This window comes from Amblyraja radiata, chromosome 10, assembly GCF_010909765.2.
Source record: "Amblyraja radiata isolate CabotCenter1 chromosome 10, sAmbRad1.1.pri, whole genome shotgun sequence".
NCBI classification, from domain to species: domain Eukaryota; kingdom Metazoa; phylum Chordata; class Chondrichthyes; order Rajiformes; family Rajidae; genus Amblyraja; species Amblyraja radiata.
The window spans coordinates 13,553,167-13,578,325 of NC_045965.1; the positions used below are offsets into that span (position 1 = coordinate 13,553,167).

Below are 25,159 nucleotides of genomic sequence, written 5' to 3' on the forward strand. Positions count from 1 at the left end.
AAAGAATTATCAAAATCTGAATAAGATTTCACAACATTTCAAAATTGAAGACATTTATTTTAAATTTGCTTAAAACCAAATCTGAAACAGAGTTTGGATAAAATGTTAAATGTTCTGTTTGGTACAATGACTATGTACAAAACTGCAGTTGAATAATTGTTGAGAATTAAAAAAACAACCACCAAAGTAAATGCTCCTAGCTACACTTCAAAACATTAGATTACAGTTAGAATTTTGGCTGTAATCTTCATAAACAGTACAGCTAAATTCATTGTACTTGCAGTGGCTGACATTCTACATTTCTTAATTATAATTAAATGTCAAGTGAAGCAGAATAATCTTGGCTGATAAATGATGGAAAAAATTGGAAAAAAGGATAGAGACAACAAATATGAAAGTAAGATTCAGTTAGCTTAACATCAGAATCAGGTAAAATGCTACAACATTTGGAAAATATCAACACAATTAGACAAAGTTTACATGAATTTCTGGAAAGAAAATTATATTTGACAAACACGAGTTACATCCTCAAAAAAAACTGCAGTAGAAAATAGAAAGCAGTGGATGCACTGTGCATGGAATTTCAGTAAGCCTTTCATAAAGTTGAAGGTTTGTGTAAAATGAAAGAGCATCATAATGAGAGTAATGGCATAGGTTGAAAATTGGTTAACAGACAGCACGGTAGGAAAACCCATGTGGTCCCAGGGAAAATGTACAAACTCCATCTGGACAGTGCCTACAGTCATTATTGAACCCGGGTCTCTTCCGCTGCAAGGCAGCAACTCTATCGCTGTGCCACTGTACCACCCAATTATTTAAATTGTGTTGGATTTGGAAGTGTTATTGTACAAAGAGATGGGAGTGTTCTTGTATTCTAGTTATCAAAAGCAAAAATGCAGATGCAGCAAGTAGTTACGGCCTTAGGCAAGAAGATTTAAGGAGCTTCTTAAGAAAGAAGATTTAAGGAGCAAGGATATCTTGTTGCAATTATACCAGGCCTGGGTGAGACCACACCAAGGTATTGTATCCAATTTTTGGTCTCCATTTTGGTCTCCATATCTAAGAAAGGATATCCTTGCCATAAATGAGTGCAGTGAAGGTTCACCAGACTGATTTCAGATAGGCACATCTTTGTGTTAAGAACAATTAGGTTATTAGGCCTGTAGTCATTGGAGTTAAAGAGGAATGCAAGGGAATCGTTAGGATTAGACAAATTGGATGTGGGAAGAATCATTCCCCTGGCTGGGGTGTTTTGATTCAGTGGGTCGCTGTCTTAGATACAGGGTAAAATGTAGGATTGTGACGAGGAGAAATTTGAGGGTGATGAATCTGTGAATTTTGTTATGATACAGTAGAGGCCAAATCACTTGATTATATGCAAGGAGGACGCATATATTTCTGGATGCAGAAGGCAGCAAAAGATATAGGGAGAGGATGAGAACTTTTGCGATAATGGATCAGCCACAATTGTATTGAATGAAGGAGCCGATTCAAAGGGCTGCATGACTTCGTTTTTTCTAGGTTTCTCGCGTTCTGGCTCTTATTTTCTTGGACTCGAACAGTACCCTAGTTCAGCAATGGGAATGCAGGGATACCCAAATCAAATGTAATTTCAGGAAACAAGTCCCATTCTATGAAAATGTTGTTAGTGTAGTCACAATTGTTAATGAAGTACATCCCACCACCAGATTCCCATCCCTCAAGCACAACAGAAGTTTTTTCACAGGTTAAACATACAAGTGGCACCATCTGTATTGAAACCTGAACATTAACCAAATACTAAGTCATTTTTCCTCCATATTTCAATTTTTCAGCTCCCAGTCGTAGCAATTTAAAAACTGAGAAAATCATCAAAAATATGGAAAAGGAAGTTAGTCTGACTTGTTCATGGTTACATTTGTTCACGTATTCCACAGAATCTTCCTCTGTAAATACAACAGTACGACATTCTGCCAGCAAGTGGCTTAACTTTGGTTTTGCAATATTAATCGTACTTTTTCTGGATTGTATCCCCAAGGTCCCCTGTCACCCTGGAATGTACAAAAATAGAGATACAGTGATAAATTAAACATTATCTCTTGAAAAAGACTGAAAGTGCATTGATTTGCCACGTCTTAGACCCATGGCTAACCAAATACGATTCTTTCTATCAATAACATTGAATTGATGATTATTATTGCTGCAAGCATAAATTATTCCCTTTAAACCACAATCTTTTTTAGTTCAAGTTCCCTTTTATGAGAAATTTTTTTAATGGCAAAGACAGTGATTCATATTATTAATATGCAATACTTTTTTGTGACGGTAAACATTGGCATGACATACTGGCACCTCTAAAAAAAATTAAACTAGATTGATGTAACAGTAAACTGTTATATTCATTCAGGCACCTTTTGTCTTGGATTAAAAAGACTGTCAATATGGAAATAGTAGCTTTAATCAAAGTCTAGTAAGTTTTTTTTCTGTGCATGTACAGAAATTAATCTACAGTCTAATCTAACTAATTTGAATGGCTGATATTTGTCTATGGAGCAGCCATGGCCCGGCTATTTTCCCTCCTCGGAGCAAGAGAGTTGAAAGCATATTTTTGTTTAAGGAAAGTGGACAAAATATTCAGACCAAAGCCAATGATAGCATTGATGCACTGGATAATTAACAGACTTATGAATGTGAAATTATAACTTAGCTAATCAATATTAGATTACAGTCTTCAGGAACAGGTGAGTGTGGATGAATGGTGTAAATTTTGGATGATTTAGCCTTCTTTTGTACTTGGATAGAAGCAAAATATCAGATAAAAGTCTAGCAGTGAAGCTAATATTTTCAAGTAAAAATTAATTTAGCCTGCAAGTAATCTCTAAATGTCAGGATATTTAGTTACCTTGTAAATAATTTTGCCATTGAGCACCACATATAGTCTCTCTGGCATTGCTCCATATTTAGCACTGGTCATATTATCCATAGAATCTACAACCACTGGACAGGGTGGCTCCTCTTTCAGTAACATCCTTGCAGCATTGAAACGATCACTTAGTGTTTGATGTTTTTTAATATCCACGTTGTTTTTGAAAGCCCAGCCATCTGGAACAAATAGCAATAAAATTAAGCAAACAATGTAAAAGACACTTGGGGACAATTTACAGAGGCCAAATGACCTACAAACCCGTCTTTGGGATCTGGGTGGACCCAGAGAAAATCCATGTAATTTGATCTATGTTTTGGCCCATTTGCCAGCATTTCTCCCGCTACATTTTCCGATGCATGTACTTACGCAAATGGCTTATAAATATTGTTATTGTACTTGCCTCAACTACTTCTTCTGCAGCTGGTAAAGCCAACAGACTTTGTGAGAAAAAGATGTCTCTCAGGTCCACATTAAATCTTTCCCCTCTCACCTTAAATCTAGGCGCACTGTCTTGAGTCTTGATTTTTTGCCTTCCCTTTTGATTTTATGGGCCTCTGTAAGTGACCCCTCAGCCTCCAGCACTCCCAAGAAATAAAGTCCTAACCTGCCTACTCTCTCCCTATACTCAGGCCTACAAGACCTGGCCTGGCCTTGTAAATCTTCTCTGCACCCTTTTCAACTTAATAGCATCTTTCTTATAGCAGGGTGACTAGAGCCAAATACAATACTCCAGGAGTGGCCACACCAAAGTATTTTACACTGAAACACAACATCCTTTCTTCTATACTCAATTCCCTGATGGATCCATGCAAGCATGCCAAAAGCTTTCTTCACTGCCCTATATACCCCCATACACATTGAATATACTGTTTTAAAATGATATAATGGGAACTTAACAAACACAGAAAGGTTTCCCATTGCTGAGAATTTATTTGTACCCGTGGCATGTGCCTCCTGAATATAGACAATGAGGAAATCAGCTACAGAGTTGAAGTCTTTGACGAGTGTTTTGAACTCATCAAACTTGAAAAGAAATGGAGGTCAGGAGCAGCTTCCAAAATTCAATACCAGTGGTCGGTTATCTGGAAAAAAATTGAATATATTAGAAAGAGAGAAGTGGACACACAATTCAAGTTTATTATCTGCCAAAGCTGATAATATTGGATGCACACTGAACTTAATGCATGATAAGATTGTAATCAAAAAACAAATATATTTATGTTTTGCATAATGAGTTGACTTGTTCTAGTAGACATAGAAGAAAAGGGTGATGACAGTAGATTCATTAGTAACTTATCCAATGCTTAAGGCCAGCAAATTGCAGCTTGGTAACATCTATATATTTTATGAGTGAATTTGCCTAAATTACATGAAGCAGCAATTGAGGACAACACGTACAATTCATCTCACAAACAGGATTTTGTTAGATAAAACGTATGCTGGGTGGGGTTGCTTATTTATGTAAAACCCAGACAGGACTGTTGTGGAGGAAGATAGTTAATAAATTAACTTATTTTAAGAGTTAATACAAGACAGAGACAAATGTGCTCCGATTCCATGAATACAAAAAAGATATATAGTTAGGCATGGGAAAGAAACTCAATAAACACTATTCAGACGCCAAGGTGTAGTAGAGCAGAGGGATCTAGGATTGCACGTACATAGTTCCTCAAAAATGGCATCTCAGGTAAATAGGGTGGTCCAGAAGGCTTTCGGCACACTGACCTTCATCAGTCGGGGTATTGAGTACAGAAGTTGGGATGTTATGTTATAGTTGTGCAAGATGTTGGTGAAGCCACATTTGGAGTACTGTCTTCAGTTTTGGTCACCTTGCTGTCGGAAAGATGTTGTTAAACTGGAAAGAGTGCAGAGGATTTACCAGGATTTTGCCAGGACTTGAGGGCCTGAGCTATAGGGAGATGTTGGGCATGCTAAGATTTACTCCTTGGAGTGCAGAGGATAAGGGGTGATCTTACAGAGGTAGACAAGATCATGAGCGGAATATGTAAGAAGGAACAGCAGATGCTGGTTTAAACCGAAGATAGACACAAAAAGCTGAAGTAACTCAGCGGGACAGGCAGCATCTCGGGAGAGAAGGAATGAGCAGAATAGACAGGATAGATGGATGGAGTCTTTTACCCAGAGTAGGGAAATCAAGAACCAGAGGACATAGGTTTAAGGTGAGAAAGGAAAGATTTAATAGGAAACTGAGGGGCACCTTTTCCACAAAGAGGGTGTTTGGTATATGGAACAAACTGCCAGAGGAGGCAGTATGACAAGTTAAAAAATACATATGAACTGGTATAGGGGTGGGATCCGTTTATTAGGATTTGAGGTGTTTATCGGGATGGGAGGGGTTTATTGGGAGGGGGGGGGGGTTATTGGGATTGAGGTGTTATAGGGTATGGGCAAAACACGTGCAGATTGGCCAAATTCGGCTAAAAAGACAGTTTCCGTGCTGTGAACTCTGACTCATTAGCCTGGGGTCTGAATCCTAGTACAAATTGCATCTTATGTAAGCTGGGAACACATTTACTTTAACAGAACTAGTTTCACAACTTTGAATGACACCACTAGCTCCAACTCCCCGTTTCTCTGTTCTTCTCCAGCCCAGAGATATATGTACATTTCCAATTCCGAACATATTTGCCCCATCAACCCTATCCCAGTTTAACGGTCTAAACTTTGAAATTCCGCGACGACCTTTCTTGCTCTATCGCCTAATTACTAGTGTGCCCTCCTTTTAAAACGTGTTTGATTTTGCTCATTTTATGTCTTAAACGCACCAGGAATAGAGTTATTGTTAACAGTTCTACACAGATAACTCCACTGTTTAAAAGCAGCAAAAATGCATTCTGCTTTTGTATTTTATCGGTGGGTTTGCCAGAATTACATTAAATGGTGGTTGCAGTCAACAGATACAATATTCGTTTCTCGAATAGCAGTTTATTACATAAAACACAGTGGGTGGTGTCACTTCGTCAGTTATGTAATGCCTGCACAAGGCTGATTCTTATCTCGAATATGAAACATTGCACGCATTTAGAATCACCAAAACGAAAGTTTTGTTTTCCTTCCAGCTCGTCAATATGCCCCAAAACATGGCAATGTTAATTCTTGTTTGACCCTCCGAAATATAATGTAATGTTTGCCTTTGAATAAACGTTATTAGCACTGACTGGCGTTTTAAAAAAGTTCGATTTATTTTTTACCTGCACCATCAAATAATTAGTTTTTTTTTTAAATTACGGATTCGATGGTTTAAATACATTTGTTGAACTTCAAAGAAAACATGAACGTGTTTACTCTTGATGCAGTTACGTGTCATTCATACATACCCTTCAAGAAATCAAGCACTTTATGTTCTTTGTTGTCGAAGTCAATGACTCGTGTATTGGGAGCAAAGGCGCCCTTGAAAGCCTCATCTCCCATATTCACTAATAGATGTTTAAACGTGGTCTTCACGAACTCCATAGTGAAAATTGTTGGTCCCCAATCTTCATATTTAAATTTTGGATTTTGAGTCATGGTGCTTTTCAAACCAGCTTTCAACACAATCTTCCTCAGAGTTTGAGGAAAAAGAAGACTCATAAATTTACCAAATAACATATTTAGACAAACAACGACCATGAGAAACAAAGTCTCCAGGTACACGATTAATTTCCCCATGTCAACGAAACAGCCCAAACTCCCCTGTACGGAACACTGAACTGCGCATCCAAAGTATTTATATGTCTTTTGCCAGTCCAATAAACGCATCATATCCGTGAGACCTGATTCGGCTAAAGCATTGAACGAATCGTGGATTCCACAATATTCTACCAATCGAAATGAATGTATTGAAGATTAACGAATGTGGAATATCTGGTACAACCTGATCGGGATAAATGTAAAGCAGTAGAACCCAAATAAAGTAATTATATTGTTATTCGTCTTGAATTTATCGTCAGCTAATCCGTCGTTTGCATAGTACGCCAGCTGACATTAAGTGCAAAGGTGGGAAATATATATATATTTTTTTAAAGATACAATACGGCTGGAGTAACTCAGCGGGTCGGGCATCGGCTCTGGGGAACATGCGGTGACGATTCGGGTCTGGAGCTTGCAGGCACATATATTTGTCGGCGTATTAAAATCTACGTGGGACGACGCCTTTAACGGGGAGCTGGCAGTGACGCGTCGCTGCGACCGACCAGACGCGGCCTATACGGTGAGGGAGCCCGACCAGACCAGACCCGACCCGACCCGACCCCCGCCCGCACCAGATCAGGCTCGACCCCCGGACCTCGGGCCACAGACAAGAGGGTGAACAACGACGCGGCCGGCTACTAGCAGGGACTGGACGTGAGTGAGTGAGCTCCTGTCCGCCGTGAGGCAGGTCCGCACTCCCTGGCAAAAGGGGTGGGTTTATTAGGGGTTTAATGGTCGTCATGGTTACCCCCTCTTCTCCGGGCTATCACTATGGTACAAGTTGACATCATTTGCTATATTACCCCTCCTGGACAGAGGGTTTTACATTAGGGTCAGTGGGAACCTGTGGCACCCACCCCTCATCCCGACTGTTTCGTGGTCGCTATTTATCTACGGTTCCTCTTCGTGGGCAATCAGACTGTTTTACAAGGAGCCTGTCAAAACTGTGAAGGCATCACAGTGGCACAGAAACTTGCCCTCATCAAATGCCCTCCCCCTCTCAATGTCGAGCAGGTTTTGTGAAATGAGGCATTTTGAGGCAGGAACCAAAGCATTTTCCCTTCTCATTATCAAGACCCCCCCCCCTTTCTGTCCAGCAAAGATTGGTTTACCTAACACAAATGAGGTGCAGACACTAACTTTTAGAATCTATTTGCTATAGTCTTATTATTGTGTGAAAATCATCTGCATATAAAATTGGTGTGGGTAACCAGTCTGTTTACCTGATGTTACAGCAAGCTAGAGTTGTAATAATATACCAGATAGGTGTACAGGCACATAGTTCCCTGAAAGTGGTGTCACGGTTAGATAGGGGTGTCCAAGAAGGCTTTTGATACACTGGTCTTCATTAATCGGGGTATTGAGTATAGAAGTTGGGACGTCTTGTTGCAGTTGTACAAGACGTTGGTGAAGCCACACTTAGAATACTGTGTTCAGTTTTATTCACTCTGCTATAGTAAGGATGTCATTAAGCAGAGAACATTTTTGAGAATGTTGCCAGGACTTGAGGCCCTGAGCTATAGAGAGAGGTTGGGCAGGGATGGACTTTTTTCACTGGAGTGCAGGAGGCTGAAGGGTGATCTTATTCAGGTCTATAAGATCATGAAGGGAATCAATAGGGTGAATGCATAGAATCTTTTACCCAGGGTGGAGACATCAAAAACAAGAGGACGCATGTTTAAGGTGAGAGGGACAAGATTTAATGCAAAGCTGATGGGCAACATTTTCACTCGGAGGGTGGTGCATGTTTGTTTATATATGGTCTTTACAGAGTACTATGTTTACAATCTGTTGTGCTGCTGCAAGAACAAATTTTGTTCTGTTTTGGGATATATGACAACAAAACACTATTGACTCTTCTCTTGTGTAATGAGCTGCCAGAGGATTAGTTGATGCAGATACTATAACAGCATTTAAAAGACACTTGGACATGTACGTAGATTGGACATTTTTTATATTAACTTTAGTGATTTTTCCTTTGAACAATTGCTGTTGAAATATTGTAATTGTATTGAAGTGAATAACTGAAGAAGAATCCTGACCCAAAATGTCATCTGTCCATTCCCTCTGCAGACAGTGCCAGACCACTGAATTCCTCCAGCGGTTTGTGTTTTGTTTTGATGTAAATACATTGCTTTGAGGCAAAGCCTTAATTTGAATGAAGCATCTACTCTCAGAAAGCTGAATCTATTTATTATATGACAGCAGTTTTATTTTATAGAAACTAAGGATCTGTTCATAAATTGACAGCTCTTACAATCAAGCAAATGGCATCTGCAGATGATTTACAGTTTCAAGGTAATTTTATTTGTGATCTATTTTCTAATACAGTGATATTTGCACAGTAGCTCTTGAGTTCTCACTCAAATGGTTTGAAAGCACTCTGTAAAATTATTAATCAAATTAGTTTTGATTGTTTCTCTTGGAAAACATTGCTGTCTGCTAATTCTGAAGTATTATTGGTTGAAACCTTTATCGCCTTAAAAAGATGATCTCATCAATACAATCTTCATCCTGTTTGAAAACTTAAATTAATGGTTAATTCCACAGTCGTATTAAAGAACAATTTTCACAGTAGCTCTCGATTTGTGGGGAGCATTGGTGGTGCAATCATTAGAACTGGTGCCTCCCAGCTTCAGAAACCGGCCTTCAATTCTGACCCCTAATGTGGAGGGTTTGCAATTCTCCCAATGACTGTCTTGATTTCCTCTAGGTCCTTTGGATCCCTGTTGCGTCGGAATACTTGTGTAGAGCTTCCACACAATGTATTTTAGCATGGGAAAACCCCACAGGTGACATGAGTGATCCAGATATACCTACCATTTTAAAAGCAAACATTGGCCTGATGTTTCCACACCGTTACCATTTGTGGCCACTTGATTTTTGGTTCATTGGTTCAACACTCTATATACTTCCTGCTTTCTCTCCCTCCCTCTCCTCTGAGCTGATTTGCAACCCATATTTAAGTTTATTATACTGTACAATTACTCAATATTTAGATGATGTAGCAAGTTGAAAAATCGCTACTTCAAAGAGTGAAATTATTTAAGGTTGATAAATGCACGAACGGCTTGAAGCCATCTGATGAAAATAGTTTGTGTTTGTTGAGGGAGGAACAATGACAGAATAGATAGATTTAATAAATTAATGGCTGTCACAATTAATTATTTTTATATAGCCCATGGCTCCCTTTATTAATTTAATGATGTATCTGCTACGATATGGGGAGAAGAGATGAGGTACAAAGGTAAGCTAGCCAAGAATATAAAGCAGGATAGTAAAAGCTTCTTTAGGTATGTGAAGAAGAAAAAAATAGTTAAGACCAAAGTTGGACCCTTGAAGACCGAAAAAGGTGAATTTATTATGGGGAACAATGAAATGGCAGATGAGTTGAATAGGTACTTTGGATCTGTCTGCACTAAGGAGGACACGAACAATCTTCCTGATATAGTAGTGGCCAGAGGATCTGGGGTGACAGAGGAACTGAAGGAAATCCACATTAGGCAGGAAATGGTGTTGGATAGACTGATGGGACTGAAGGCTGATAAATTCCCAGGGCCTGATGGTCTACATCCCAGGGTACTTAAGGAAGTAGCTCTGGAAATCGTGGATGCATTGGTGATAATTTTCCAATGTTCTATAGACTCAGGATCAATTCCTGTGGATTGGAGGGTAGCTAATGTTATCCCACTTTTTAAGAAAGGCGGGAGACAGAAAACAGGGAATTATAGACCAGTTAGCCTGACATCGGTGGTGGGGAAGATGCTGGAGTCAATTATAAAAGATTGGATAGCAGTAACAGGATCGGTCCGAGTCAGCATGGATATGCGAAGGGGAAATCATGCTTGAATTTTTTGAAGATGTAACTAGGAAAATGGACAAGGGAGAGCCAGTGGATGTAGTGTACCTGGACTTTCAGAAAGCATTTGATAAGATCCCACATAGGAGATTAGTGGGCAAAATTAGGGCACATGGTATTGGGGGTAGAGTTCTGACATGGATAGAGAAGTGGTTGGCAGACAGGAAACAAAGAGTAGGGATTAACAGGTCCCTTTCAGAATGGCAGGCAGTGACTAGTGGGGTACCGCAGGGCTCGGTGCTGGGACCGCAGCTATTTACAATATACATCAATGATTTAGATGAAGGGATTCAAAGTAACATTAGCAAATTTGCAGATGACACAAAGCTGGGTGGCAGTGTGAACTGTGAGGAGGATGCTATGAGAATGCAGGGTGACTTGGACAGGTTGGGGGAGTGGGCAGATGCATGGCAGATGACGTTTAATGCGGATAAATGTGAGGTTATGCACTTTGGTAGCAAAAACAGGAAGGCGGATTACTATCTAAATGGCGTCAAGTTGGGAAAAGGGGAAGTACAACGGGATCTGGGGGTCCTTGTACATCAGTCTATGAAAGTAAGCATGCAGGTACAGCAGGCAGTGAAGAAAGCGAATGGCATGTTGGCCTTTATAACAAGAGGAATTGAATATAGGAGCAAAGAGGTCCTTCTGCAGTTGTAAAGAGCTCTAGTGAGACCACACCTGGAGTATTGTGTGCAGTTTTGGTCCCCTAATTTGAGGAAGGACATTCTTGCTATTGAGGGAGTGCAGCGTAGGTTTACAAGGTTAATTCCCGGGATGGCGGGACTGTCATATGCTGAGATAATGGAGCAGCTGGGCTTGTACACTCTGGAGTTTAGAAGGATGAGAGGGATCCTCATTGAAACATATAAGATTGTTAAGGGCTTAGACACGTTAGAGGCAGGAAACATGTTCCCGATGTTGGGGGAGTCCAGAACCAAGGGCCATAGTTTAAGAATAAGGAGTAGGCCATTTAGAATAGAGACGAGGAAACACTTTTTCTCACAGAGAGTGCTGAGCCTGTGGAATTCTCTGCCTCAGAGGGTGGTGGAGGCAGGTTCTCTGGATGCTTTCAAGAGAGAGCTAGATAGGGCTCGTAAAAATAGCGGAGTCAGGGGATATGGGGAGAAGGCAGGAACGGGGTACTGATTGGGGGATGATCAGCCATGATCACCTTGAATGGCGGTGCTGTCTCGAAGGGCCGAATGGCCTACTCCTGCACCTATTGTCTATTAATTGGCACAACAGCATCCATTTATACAGCATCAATATCAATGAATTTTCCAGCAATAGCACGAGTGTCCAGTTGATTTATATATACTACGTTGATACTATTATCTTCATGTGTGTTTAATGTAGAGTTTGATGATGCTACAAACCTGTTGGCAGCAAATCCTGATGCCACGACAATAAGCATCACAGATCCTAATGATAAACCTAAAAATCAGAGAGGTCCATCAGCTGGGGTAGGAAGAGATGAGGATGAAGATTTGCTGGGAAACGAAGACTCTGACAAGGCTGAGGTAAGCAATTTTGTAATGGGAATTGAGCATTACGTTCAATTTATGTTACTCCCCCACCCCTGCCATAAAAAAAGTATATAATTATGATATTTCAATAATATGTAAAATATTAGCCACAGGAGATGGCAAGGTCCTCAATGAGTATTTCTCCTCTGTATTTACCGAGGAGAAAGACCGTAGGACTGAGGAACTTGGGGCAGTCAATGGAAGTGTCTTGAGAGCAGTCAGTGTTACCGTCGAAGAAGTACTGAAGGTACTGTCGCATATGAAGGTGGACAAATCTCCAGAGCCTGATCAGATATCTGGGAGCCTTGGTTGAAATTTATGATTCGTCCTTACATACAGGTGAGGTGCCAGAAGACAGGAGGGTGGCAAATGTGCCTCTTTTCAAGAAGGGCTGCAGGGAAAATGCTGGGAACTAGGTCGGTGAGCTTAACATCTGTAGTTGGAAAGTTACTAGAGAGTCTTCTGAGGGATAGGTTATGCAGGCATTTGGATGGGCAAGGGCTGATTAGGGATAGTCAGCATGGTTTTGTATGTGGGAGGTCATGTCTCACAAATCTGATTGATTTTTTTTGAAGACGTGACCAAAAAGGTCGATGAGGGCAGAGTTGTAGATGTTGTGTTCATGAATTTCAGTAAGGCATTCGACAAGGTTCCGCATGGTAGGCTGCTCTGGAAGGTTAGATCGCATGGGATCCTAGGAGAGATAGCTGAATGGATAGCAAATTGGCTTTATGGAAGGAAGCAGAGGGTGATGGTGGAAGGTTGCTTCTTGGACTGGAGACCTGTGACTAGTGGTGTGCCTCGGGGTTCGGTGCTGGGCCAGCTACTATTTGCCATCTACATCAATGATTTGGATGAGAACATACAGGGCAAGATTAGCAGGTTTTCTGATGATACAATAGTGAGTGGTTTTGCAGACAGTGAGGATGGTTGTGAAAGATTGCAGCACGATCTGGATCGATTGGCCATGTGGATGGAGGAATGGTTGATGGAATTTAATACAGAAAAGTATGAGGTATTGTATTTTGGGACGTCGTAGAAGGGCAGGACCTGCTCAATACATGGTAGGCCTCTGGGTAATGTTGTAGAGCAGAGGGTTCTAGGAGTACAAGTGCATGGTTCCTTGAAGGTCGAGTCGCAGATGGATAAGGCTTTTGGCACTTTGGCCTTCATCAATCAGAGTATTGACTATAGAAGTTGGGAGGTCATGTTGCAGTTGTATAAGACGTTGGAGAGATAGCATTTAGAATATTGTGTTCAGTTTTGTGCACCATGTTATAGGAAAGATATTGTCAAGCTTGAAAGGGTTCAGAAAAGATTTACGAAGATGTTGCCAGGACTAGAGGGTGTGAGCTGGGTCTCTATTCCATGGAGCGCAGGAGGATGAGGAGTAATCTTATAGAGGTGTGCAAAATCATGAGAGGAATAGATTGGATATATGTGTTGATTCACGTTTTTCTCTCACATCGGTTGTTTCGACAATAATCGACCAGGCACCAGGGTTGCTTTAAACGTACGTTTATTGAGCAGGAGTCTCCACACAGGTTTGACAACCTAGCAAAGAGTCAGCTGACTGCCCTTAATTGCAATGCTTTATATACATTAATGCCACCGTTTAGCCCCCTCCCACATTACCCAAACAATCGACAGACCTGTACACAATGGTCATGATAACAGGCACGTACACAATGGGAGATGTTAATGAGTGGAACAATACTAGAGCTAAGACAGGGAGTACACAATGGGAGATGTTAATTATTGGAACAATACTAGAGCTAAGACAGGGACATTTCTCAGACATTCGGGAGCCAGTGGGTTGCATATTCTTCAGCCTTCTGAAACTCAGCCACCTCAATCAGACGAGTGCGGGGAATATCAAAGTTGCGAATATGCAGCATCAGCAGGATAATGTGTATTTCTCAGGATCACAACTTCCTGAGGCCTGTAGCCACATAGTCAGCAACTTTGGTGAGCAGACATTTTAAGTTTCAACCCAGTTCACCTGACCTCCATTTTCCCTTCACATAACCATTTTACAGTGCTGATTCAAGATTTATATTCACATTCCCCCCTTTTGCCATTTTTATGGCAACACTCACAGTCCATTTAAAAGTCCCATTCGCCGAATCTCGTAACCTTCTAGTTCCCTGGCCAAGGCTTCTTGGACCGTCCGACCCTTGTCCCCCAATTCTCCTTCCTCACTCACTTCATCGTTGTCGCTGTCGTTGGGGAATGGTAACAGTTTCTCCTGCTCATGCTGTAAGATCATTATTCGTGGTGAAGTTACATGGCCTAGCTGGTGCTCTTGACGCCATCCTAGATCCATTATAGCAATTGTTGTAGGAGTGATTATTGTTCTTAGGTAGCGGTAAGCAGTTGGCCGGTGGAGCAAGAAGCATATCATAGTCGATGCTGACGGGCTTGACAGGGACCATTTCTTTTCCCTGGCACTTCACCAATCGTTCGGTTCTGCCCCATGCAGGGGATGGGGTAAACAGGGAGGTAACTGATGTCATTTGTGGATAACAAACCACCTGCCCCTTCCCGAATAGCTCGTTGTGTGCCTGGATGAATAAATTGGAGTCTTCTCGTTCCCCTCTCTTTCCTCGTTCGTTCCGTCCATGTTCAGGCTTTGTCCATTTCCAGCCAAAACCGATTAACCCTGCAGTGGTCACCACACATATTAATGCCACAAAGACCCTCATCTCAGCGATTTATTTCGTATCTGTGAAGACAAGGGAGGGAAAAAGAAAAGAACGTGCAATTTCATGGCAAAATTAATTCGTGCTCTGCTTCCCGTGGACTGGATCCCCCTCCCTGACCTTGACCTCCCCCCTTTGCTTGGTGTCACCAACCACTTTGCAATGGTGCAAATGCACCCATGCCGATCGTCCTTCTACCTTTACTGCGGTGGGGGTGGTGAGGAGAACCTGGAAGGGGCCCAACCATCGAGGAGAAAGGGTGTCTTTACGAACCCAATTCTTAATCAACACATAAGAGCCCGGGGTGATCCGTCCATTAACGGGAAAATCTATGTCGCCCACATAAGCGGCCTTGACCTCCCCATGAATCTCACGCAGGGCCCTTGTAAGGGCAAGGACGTAAGAGACCATCTCCTCCGTCATGTGATGCAATGTCATTGTGGCCGGGATAATGTCTGTCCAGGGGGTGCGCAGAGGTCGGCCATAGATGATCTCTGCAGGAGACAACCTTGTCTTCCCTGCTGGAAGGACTCTGATCTGGAACAAAGCAACAGGCAACATTTTAACCCATGTGGAGCCTGATTGGTCCACCAGCTTGGCAAGCTTGGTCTTCAGGGTCTGGTTCAAGCGTTCCACCATTCCTGCAGCCTGTGGGCGATAAGCACAATGCAGCCGCTGAGTTACTCCCAGCTGTCGGCACAATTCTTTATTGATAGCGGCAATAAAGTGAGGGCCGTTATCCGAACTGATGGTATTTGGAACCCCAAATCGAGGAACAAACTGCCGTAATAAAATAGACACCACCGTAGAAGCAGTACAATCAGTGGTGGGAAAGGCTTCAATCCACCTAGAAAACACATCAACAATAACAAGTACATGTTTATAACACTGACACTTAGGCAAATCAATAAAATCCATCTGTAAGGTTTTAAACGGAGCAGTAGGTAATGGAGTACGACCTGTCTGGCAGACAACTCCTTTACCTGGGTTGTGTGTCGCACAGGTGAGGCACCGTGCGCTAGTTTGTGCTGCCAAAACCTTAAGTCGAGGATGCCACCATGCCTGTAAGAGAGCGTCTACTAGCAAGGTGGCCCCACAGTGAGTGGCTAGATGTAGGCAATCAATGACACAGGTCGCTAACTGGTATGTCATACAGGTCTGTCTGGCCGGCGTGAGCCACAATCCGGAATCAGCCTTCTGACAGCCCAGCTGCTCCCATTCTATTATAACATTAGCAGAGGCGTCCCCCTGTAAGAGCAATACATAATTTATGGTTGGCATAGGTTTCTCAGATTCAGACGAGCCCATATAAAGGCTTTTCACCTGCCTCATCATACTACCCACCACTTTAAATCTATCGCGTGAAGCACACTTAGCCGCTTCATCAGCCAACCTGTTACCGATTTGGACCGGGGAATCTCCTGTTGTGTGAGCCGCACATTTAGCGGGATTTGGACACAGGACTGGCAACGGGGGCAGGCTGGTTCAACGGGGGTGCTCCACGGACTCCCCAAGGATAATCCTCTACCTCCTCCTCGTCGTCACCTCCCAAATCTATGCCAGCCACCGACTTACGTAAGTCTTTATCTACCTTGGCCTTATTTTGTCTCTCTCTCTGCTGACGATCCTTACTTTCCTTTGCATGCCTGCATTCTTGTTTTAATACTGTCACTGACTTCTCCTGACCCCCCTCGGTCAGGGGTATTCCTAGTTTCAAGGCATTACTCTGCCAACTGGCCGTTAAAGACCGTGCCTTTTCTTTGTTACAATGATCGATCCACAACTGAATGGCCTTTTTATATATATTTTTTCTATCCGTTTTCCATATTACACTTTGAGCCCTTGACAACACACCCATATCATTGGAACCCCCTTCAGGCCATTCATCCTTCCCCAGTTTATGAATGAGTCCTCCCGACATACGCCTAAAGGTCTCCTCCATTTCTGGATGCAAGAAACATAGCTGATGTAATGGCCGGTCTGGGTGACCACTGGTGTCCATACCATTACCCATTTTTAAACTTATACTATCACACACAATATTTCAGGGTTAACCGCGAGTCCTTGGTTCCGCCGTATCTCACTCGGTCACTTCAATTCCTGACCTTCGCGTGGAGGATTTCCTCTCTTAACAACCAGTCTAAGGTGGACTTTCTGTGAGATACGGAGGTACCTTGGTCTCGGTTAACACTCAATACTTTTTAATCCGACGATTCAATATACACTTATGCTATTACACACCAATAGTTCAGGGTTAACCGTGAGTCCTTGGTTCCGCTGTATCTCACTCGGCCACTTTAAAGCAGACTTTCTGTGAGGTACGGGGTACCTTGGTCTCGGTTAACACTCAATACTTGTTAACTCTTTCAGGGTTAACCGCGAGTCCTTGGTTCCGCCGTATCTCACTTGGTCACTTCAATTCCTGACCTTCGCGTGGAGGATTTCCTCTCTTAACAACCAGTCTAAGGCGGACTTTCTGTGAGATACGGAGGTACCTTGGTCTCGGTTAACGTCTCAATACCAGTTAACTTCCTATACACAGTGCACTCCTCTTATATACCGTCTACGGTCCCCCTCTACGGGGTGTTTTATCCGCTCGATCAGACTAGGATAATCCTCGAGACGGTCACGCAAATATACCAACCAAAATTTCAGGGTTAACCGTGAGTCCTTGGTTCCACCGTATCTCACTCGGCCACTTTAAAGCGGACTTTCTGTGAGATATGGGGGTACCTTGGTCTCGGTTAACACTCAATACTTGTTAACTCTTTCAGGGTTAACCTAGAGTCCTTGGTTCCACCGTATCTCACTCAGTCACTTTGAAGTGGACTTTCTGTGAGATATGGGGGTACCTTGGTCTCAGTTAACGTCTCAATACTAGTTAACTTCCTATACCCAGTGCACTCCTCTTATATACTGTATACGGTCCCCCTCTACGGGGTGTTCTATCCGCTCGATCAGACTAGGATAATCCTCGAGACGGCCCTATCCCAGTGCCCACAACCGGAACGTTCGGATGTCGTCCCACCAACTGATGCAAGTCAGCGAATTACCCTGCTACGCCGGGATACGAGGAAGGACCAAGAGGAGATTTAACTAAATCTACTCACTTGGCTGCGCACCCTTCACATCGATCCCGTCGCCCAGTGGATTCACTCGCCGGCTCGATCAGTCGCTGGTTGACATCCCACCGCTGCCACCAAAATGTTGATTCACGTTTTTCTCTCACATCGGTTGTTTCGACAATAATCGACCAGGCACCAGGGTTGCTTTAAACGTACGTTTATTGAGCAGGAGTCTCCACACAGGTTTGACAACCTAGCAAAGAGTCAGCTGACTGCCCTTAATTGCAATGCTTTATATACATTAATGCCACCGTTTAGCCCCCTCCCACATTACCCAAACAATCGACAGACCTGTACACAATGGTCATGATAACAGGCACGTACACAATGGGAGATGTTAATGAGTGGAACAATACTAGAGCTAAGACAGGGAGTACACAATGGGAGATGTTAATTATTGGAACAATACTAGAGCTAAGACAGGGACATTTCTCAGACATTCGGGAGCCAGTGGGTTGCATATTCTTCAGCCTTCTGAAACTCAGCCACCTCAATCAGACGAGTGCGGGGAATATCAAAGTTGCGATCAATGTGTATTTCTCAGGATCACAACTTCCTGAGGCCTGTAGCCACATAGTCAGCAACTTTGGTGAGCAGACATTTTAAGTTTCAACCCAGTTCACCTGACCTCCATTTTCCCTTCACATAACCATTTTACAGTGCTGATTCAAGATTTATATTCACATATGCACGGAGTCTCTTGTCCAGCGTAGGGGAATCGGGGACCAGAGGGCATAGGTTCAGGGTAAAGGGGAAAAGATTTAATAGGAATCTGAGGGGGTAACTTTTTCACACAAAGGGTGGTGGGTGTATGGAACAAGCTGCCAGAGGAGGTAGTTGAGGCTGGGACTATCGCATCATTTAAGTAACAGTTAGACAGGTACATGGATAGAACAGGTTTGGAGGGATCTGGACCAAGCACAGGCAAGTGGGACTAGTGTAGCTGGGACATTGTTGGCCGGTGTGGGCAAGTTGGGCCGAAGAGACTGTTTCTACACTGTATCACTCTATGACTAGTAATGGGGATTACATTATTAACTATTACAGTCTTAACAATCAAATCTTCAGTGAAATTCTATTCTGGAAAAGCATCTAATTGCTTTGAAACATTTGTGAGCTTCCAACGGTTTACCTCTTCATTTGGTTCTTGGTGTTCTTTTCTGTATTGTTACACTGCAAAAATGTGGTGGATCTGTTTGTTTGTTTAAGTAGGAAAAATAAAGGAAGATTGTAATATTGTAGCAATGTTACAACATTTTGAGATTTTAAAAATCAAGTCTGCAATTTATCCCATTAGATAAAGCATAAAAAGAAGTTTAATTTGACACCTAATTCACTTTCATATCTTCAGTATTAAAAAAGTTATGGCCATTTTCATACTCTGAAATTAGCATCTTGTTCCCTATTGCTTTTCCATTGACTTAACTCAAAAGCTGTGATCGAGGACAGTCAAAAGCCCATAACTTTCTTAAGAATTAAGAGAACTGAATTAAATTTTCAGTTATTATAGATTGAAGCATTCTGAAACAAATATGAAACAATCTTACTTGGATGACCTGAAATTAAAGCATATAATTAGTTAGTTACCTAATTGTAGCTAATTACAAAATTCAATTACTAGATCTAAACATCTATCCTTTTCTTAAAAGGTTAACATTTTTAAATAGCCTGTGTCCAAATAACATTCACACAAGAATTCACAATATAACATGATTTTTAAATCTCATTGTCATGAATTTATAGGCCCAATGGAAGGAATTTAGTGTTTAATTCCCGTAAATTAATGAGCATTTAAATCATCTTGCGAGTGAGATTTTGTGGAACGCGATCGATTGGAACGTTGCGGTTGCAGTGAATTTGAACCCCATATCGGCAGGAAAAACACTGCCGGTTCGTATGAGGCCATAATCACATTTTCGCCAATGAAATTTGGATAAAAGTAATCCTAAGAAGCAAGTTTACATGTAAAATAAACGACTTACCTTATGTTTTGTCCCCTACGTGAGATCCGTCCCGTTGACGGCGTTAGAAGTAGATTTTTATTTTACTCCAACAAATAAATTGTCTAAGGTACACAAAATTGCTGGGGGAACTCAGCGGGTGCAGCAGCATCTATGGAGCGAAGGAAATAGGCGACGTTTCGGGCCGAAACCCTTCTTCAGACCTAGCTTTTTTTTTAAACTTCCGAGAACGGATGTCAGAGCGATTTTTCTGCAGCAGCTTAGCAGCCTGAGAAAGTGCGACTCCAACAGGCAGGAGAAAACGGCATTTTAATCCTGCCCCCCCCCCCCCCCCCGCTCAAAGGCGCCAAAGTCGCGCACACGGCCAATAACAATTAGAATATTTGTGATCAAGTTTATGGTTAACATTTGTTCTCCTTAGTTACTTGCAGGACAAAAGAAGAGTGCTCCCTTTTGGACTTTTGAATATTATCAAACATTTTTTGATGTCGACACCTTTCAGGTGAGTACAGAATTTACTTCCTTAAACAGTAACATTTAGTAATAGAGACAAAAGGAAGTGCAGATGCTGATTTACAAAGCTGGAAGGGAGGTGGGCTCGCGAAAGCCTGGCAAGTGCATTTAATATTATATATTTTTAATCTACCCTTTCTATTTTTATTCTAATATTGACTTGCATTATGTTTTGCTTCTATGTGATGCCAATTTTCTGATATGCCTACCCAAAACTCCAACTTCCTAAATTACCATTCCTTATTTGAGATTTATAGAAGTAAGTCGCAGCAGAAATTTGCACATCACAGATATCCGAACCTTGTCCTTTTTTAAATCTCTTGCAAGCAACATGAATGTTCAAATACTCATTGATAAGGAATGCACAAGCTGCTATATTCAAACCTGATAACCCAGTTTCCATTGTGCCTGAAGTAATCTATCTCAGCATTTGAGGAATCAGATTTGTTTTAGATCTTGCTAATACATTTAAATGTTGAGCATTTTGATATAGAACAATATTTAAATTGATATTTAATTTTCTTCTCTCTGCCTAATAGGTATTGGACAGAATAAAAGGTTCCCTTTTACCACTTCCTGGCAAAAACTTTGTAAGATTGTATATCCGCAGTAATCCAGATCTTTATGGTATGTCATTTATTATAATTATCAGAGAAAAGGTCTGTTTTCAAGTAACCATTTAAATGCAAATATATTTTTTTCCCCTTTTTAAATTGTACACATCCACCCATTTTAATATACATTATTTAAAAATCACTGTTTTTGACTGAAATAAAGTATTTGGAAAAAAATAATTTGCTTACTGTACCTTCTGGAAATAAAATTGAAATCTGGAAGCAAGGATGCATTTCTCAAAAGTAAAAACAAGAATTCTCCTAGTGCCCTGAGTAAAAAAAAACAAAACGAAGTGCTGATGAACTCAGTAGATCAGACAGCATCTGTGGCGGAAATGGACAGACGACTTTTTGGATTTGGATCTTTGTTCGGTCTGATTGAATTAGGGGAGAGAAAACTGGGGGAAAAAAGAGGTTGGGTTGGACAAAGTCTGGCAAATGTTAGGTGGACACAGTTGCGGGAGGGTTGATTAGCAGATAGGTGGAGTAAGTGATAAAGTCTATGTGGAGAGCAAAAGGATGCCAGAAAGGGGAAGAGGTGGAGTGAAGTGGAAAGCCAGAGGAAGGGATATGGGTGGGAATGGATGGATAAGAAGGGGGATGAAAAGGAAACTGGGACATGGGAATGGGAGATGAGCATACAAATGAGGTTGAAAGGAGCAGGGTTGTGGGAGATACTTGGGGAAAAATGCACACCAGGGTGAGGGTTGGATGGGGGGTTTCAGGGTGATGAGAATGTGGGTGTATTACTTGAAATTGGGGAACAATATTCATACCATTGGACTGTAGGCTATCCAAACAAAACATGAGGTGCTGGTCTTCCAGTTTGCACATGACTTCAGAGTCTGGCAATAGAAGGTTATCCCTCCCTTAGGCACACCACTCGTCACCACTCAGTCTTGGAAACAACTAAACACAACAATCCTCTCCTTCTAACCATTAAGCAAATTTTGTTTCCAGTTAGCTACTTCTCTCTGGATCCCATGCAACCTAAATTACGATGCAGTTCCTTATTAAGGGCCTTGCTGAAGTCCATGTTGATTATGTCGATGGCCTTGCCCATATCAACCTACTTTTTCAAAACAACAATCAAATCCGTGACACAATATCCCACAAAGCCATGCTGACTATCCCTAACCAAAGGTTTCAAAGGTCTTTTATTGTCACATGTACCAATTAAGGTACAGTGATATGCAAATTACCATACAGCCATACGAAAAAAAAGCAACAAGCCGCACAACTACATAAAAGTTAACATAAACATCCACCACAGGGATTCCTCACTGTGATGGACCGCAAAAAAGTCCAAACTTCTTCCTCTTTATTCTCGGGGCGGTCGAAACTCCCGCGGCTTGGAGTTCCCGAAGTCGGTCTCTAACCAGAGACTACGGGTTCCGTGATGTTAAAGTCCGCAAGCACTCACGGTTGTAGCTCCGAGGTCGATCCCTGGCAAAGGGATCGCAGGCTCCGCGATGTTAAAGTCCCGTAGGCACCCACAGTGTGGCTCTCGAAATCTGTCTCCAGCAAAGGCCGCCAACTCCTCGATGTTAGGCCGCAGTGCGGACAGAGGTACGATATGGGAAAAAAATCGCATCTCTGTCGAGGTAAGAGATTAGGAAAAGCACATTCAGCACTTCCTCAATGATGATAAGGACTATGCTTAAGACATCGTTATTAACTTTCCACGTTCCCTAGTATTCGTGTCTTTGGTTTCTGAGGAACCCTATAATTACCCTTTCCCAATAAACTCAATAAACTCAAAATATCTTTGGATTCTCCTTGATCTTATCTTGCCAGCCTCCACATCGAAAACTTAATTCTCTGGCATTTTGGCCACTTTCAACGTGATCCTACCCCCCAGTCACATCTTGGTTCACTCATCCCTTCCCGCCCAAATTGCCTCCTCCCCAGCTACTTTCTCCTGCAACCACAGGAGATATATAACACCTGTCCCTTCATGTTGTATTTCACCCTCTTCCATAGACCACAGCAGCCCTTCCAGATGAAACGAGTTCACATGCATCTCTTCTAACCTCATCTATTGCATTTGGTGCTCCGATGTTGCCTCCTTTACTTCAGAGAGACCAAGTCTAGACTAGGCGACTGTTTCGCAGAACACTTGTGCTCGGTCCACCAAGGTCTGCTGGATCTCCTGGTGCCATTCACATTCCCCTTCACATTCCCATATTGACCTGTGTCTTTGGCCTCCTCCATTGCTAGAGTGAGGTCACAGGCAAACTTGGGTAACTTACAACCCAATGGGATGACCATTGAATTCTCCAATTTCAAGTAACACCCTGGCCCCCTTTTCCCCCACTATCCCACTCCTCTCCCCCCTCTTTCTCTCCCTGTCCCCTCTTGTATCCTTTCCTCTGGTTTTACATTTCACTCCTTTACTCTCCTTATCTGACATCCTTTTGTTTCTTTTTTTTCTCTTTAGCCTTTGTCACTTACTCCACCCATTTGGCACTCCAACCCCTATCACTTGCCAGACCTTTCCTCCAGAGATGATGCCTGACCCACTGAATTACTCCAGCACTTTGTTTCACTCACGATTGCAGCATCTGCAGTTCCTTGTGTCTCTGAATAATTGTTCTGTAATATTTATGAAGATGCAAGGCCATATTTGAATCTACAGATGTGTTAGTGTTAATTATTATTTAGAAGAAAGTAAGACTATTTTTGAACATTTGTTGTTTTCAGGTCCCTTTTGGATCTGTGCCACTCTAGTTTTTGCAATAGCAATAAGTGGAAACCTTGCCAATTTCTTGACTCATCGTGGCCAGCATGGGTATCGTTATGTTCCTGAGTTCCATAAGGGTAAGAGGGAAATACTTATTTGGTATAGAAATAAGTTTTAGCTAAAGCATATTCTTTAGGTGGCACAGCACAATGTTGCATATCACACTGTTATCCTATTGAATAATGAGAAATTGTTCTTCACTCCTTTGCTTTGACAGCCTCCACTATGACATGGTGCATATTAATTTGCAGCGTGACTGACATTGCCAGGTGCATTATGTACATTTCTCAGTAATATACTCTCAATGGAATTGGCACAGGTCAATAAACTGTTTCTTGGACACGCTGTCATTTGCAGATGGAATCTGATTACTATAAGAAACTAGGTCTATTTCCTTGCATAATTCAGGAATCTACTGTAAAACAAAAGGCGTTAGTGGCACTGATATTGATAGCAGTAGAGAGAGGGTTTGATGGGGGGGTGGTGAATTAAATTGGAAAGTAGTTATATTCTTGGGGACCCCATAGCCCCCCCAATGGTATTGCAATCTCAGTCACCAAGTCTGATGTCAGAAGATCCTTTGATAGGGTGAACCCTCTGAAAGCATCTGGACGATGGTTTAGCTGGTCAGGTTTTCCAAATCTGTGTGAACAAACTGGCTGAAGTTTTTATGGGCATTTTTAACCTCATAACTGAGGTCTGAGGTTCGCAACTGTTTTAATAGGACTTCAATAATACCAATGTCCAAAAAGTGTAAGATGACCTGCTTCAATAACTACTGACCGGTGGCACTAATGTCCATGGTGATGGAGTATTTTGAGAGGTTAGTTATGGCACATATCCACTCCAACCTCAGCAAGAACCTAGAGACACTATTTGTCTATTGCGACCCCATCTTTAAATTTGCAGATGACACCATGGTTCTTGCATGAATTACAGATAATGATGAGTCATTCTACAGGGAGGAGATCGATGTCTGATTGAATGGTGCCAGTACAATGTTTAGCGCCAGTAAGATCAACGAGCTGATTATTGACTTTAGAAGGGGAAGACTGAAGAGCCACAAACCTGTCTTCGTCGAGAGAGTCAACAGCTTCAAGTTCCTTGGCGTGCATATTTCTGAAATTTTGTAATGAGCCCAGCATATTGATGCAAACATGAAGAAGCCCATCAATGCCTCTACTTGTTTAGAAAATTGGGGAGATTCGATACATCGACAAATTATCTCGAACACTAACAGGTGTACAGTGAAGAGCATATTGACTGGTTACATCACGGCCTGGTTCGGCAACTTGAATGCCTAGGATTGAAGGAGATCACAAAAAGTGGTGGACAGTGCACAGTCCATCACAACTTCCCACCATCGAAGAGATCCATAGGAGGTGCTGCCTCAAAATTGCAGCCAACATCATCAAGGATGCACACCACCTTGGCCATGCTCTCATTTCACTCCTGTCATCAGGATGAAGGAAAATGAGTCTGAAAACCCTGATGTCCAGGTTCAGGAACCGCTTCTTC

At 42.0% G+C, this 25,159-nt stretch overlaps 2 protein-coding genes and 1 long non-coding RNA gene across 11 annotated transcripts in view; 1 reads left to right on the plus strand and 2 right to left on the minus strand.

Moving 5' to 3' along the window:
• Positions 1–25,159, plus strand: part of yipf1 (Yip1 domain family member 1) — a 36,034-nt gene that overhangs the window by 1,357 nt on the left and 9,518 nt on the right. Inside the window, exons 1-7 of one of the 9 annotated variants that reach the window (XM_033028097.1) lie at positions 7,104–7,137; positions 7,180–7,200; positions 8,815–8,893; positions 11,814–11,977; positions 20,193–20,273; positions 20,824–20,911; positions 23,602–23,718. In XM_033028097.1, the coding sequence (XP_032883988.1) occupies positions 8,863–8,893; positions 11,814–11,977; positions 20,193–20,273; positions 20,824–20,911; positions 23,602–23,718 (481 nt within the window). In that variant the 5' untranslated portion in view covers positions 7,104–7,137; positions 7,180–7,200; positions 8,815–8,862. Of the gene's footprint in view, positions 1–6,882; positions 6,902–7,044; positions 7,307–8,668; positions 8,699–8,814; positions 8,894–11,813; positions 11,978–20,192; positions 20,274–20,823; positions 20,912–23,601; positions 23,719–25,159 lie in introns of those variants that run through there. The other 8 variants (XM_033028099.1, XM_033028098.1, XM_033028091.1 and 5 more) reach the window with 8 other exon arrangements.
• Positions 41–6,799, minus strand: dio1 (iodothyronine deiodinase 1). The gene is made up of 4 exons (XM_033028102.1): positions 6,244–6,799; positions 3,844–3,987; positions 2,882–3,081; positions 41–2,030 (listed from the first exon to the last, which is right to left on the minus strand). Exons 1-4 carry the CDS (start codon positions 6,665–6,667, stop codon positions 1,965–1,967), a joined length of 834 nt encoding a protein of 277 aa, XP_032883993.1. The 5' UTR covers positions 6,668–6,799; the 3' UTR covers positions 41–1,964.
• On the minus strand, positions 16,147–16,894 carry LOC116977565. The gene is made up of 3 exons (XR_004413246.1): positions 16,884–16,894; positions 16,837–16,839; positions 16,147–16,496 (listed from the first exon to the last, which is right to left on the minus strand). It is a non-coding gene; the product is annotated as an uncharacterized LOC116977565 (long non-coding RNA).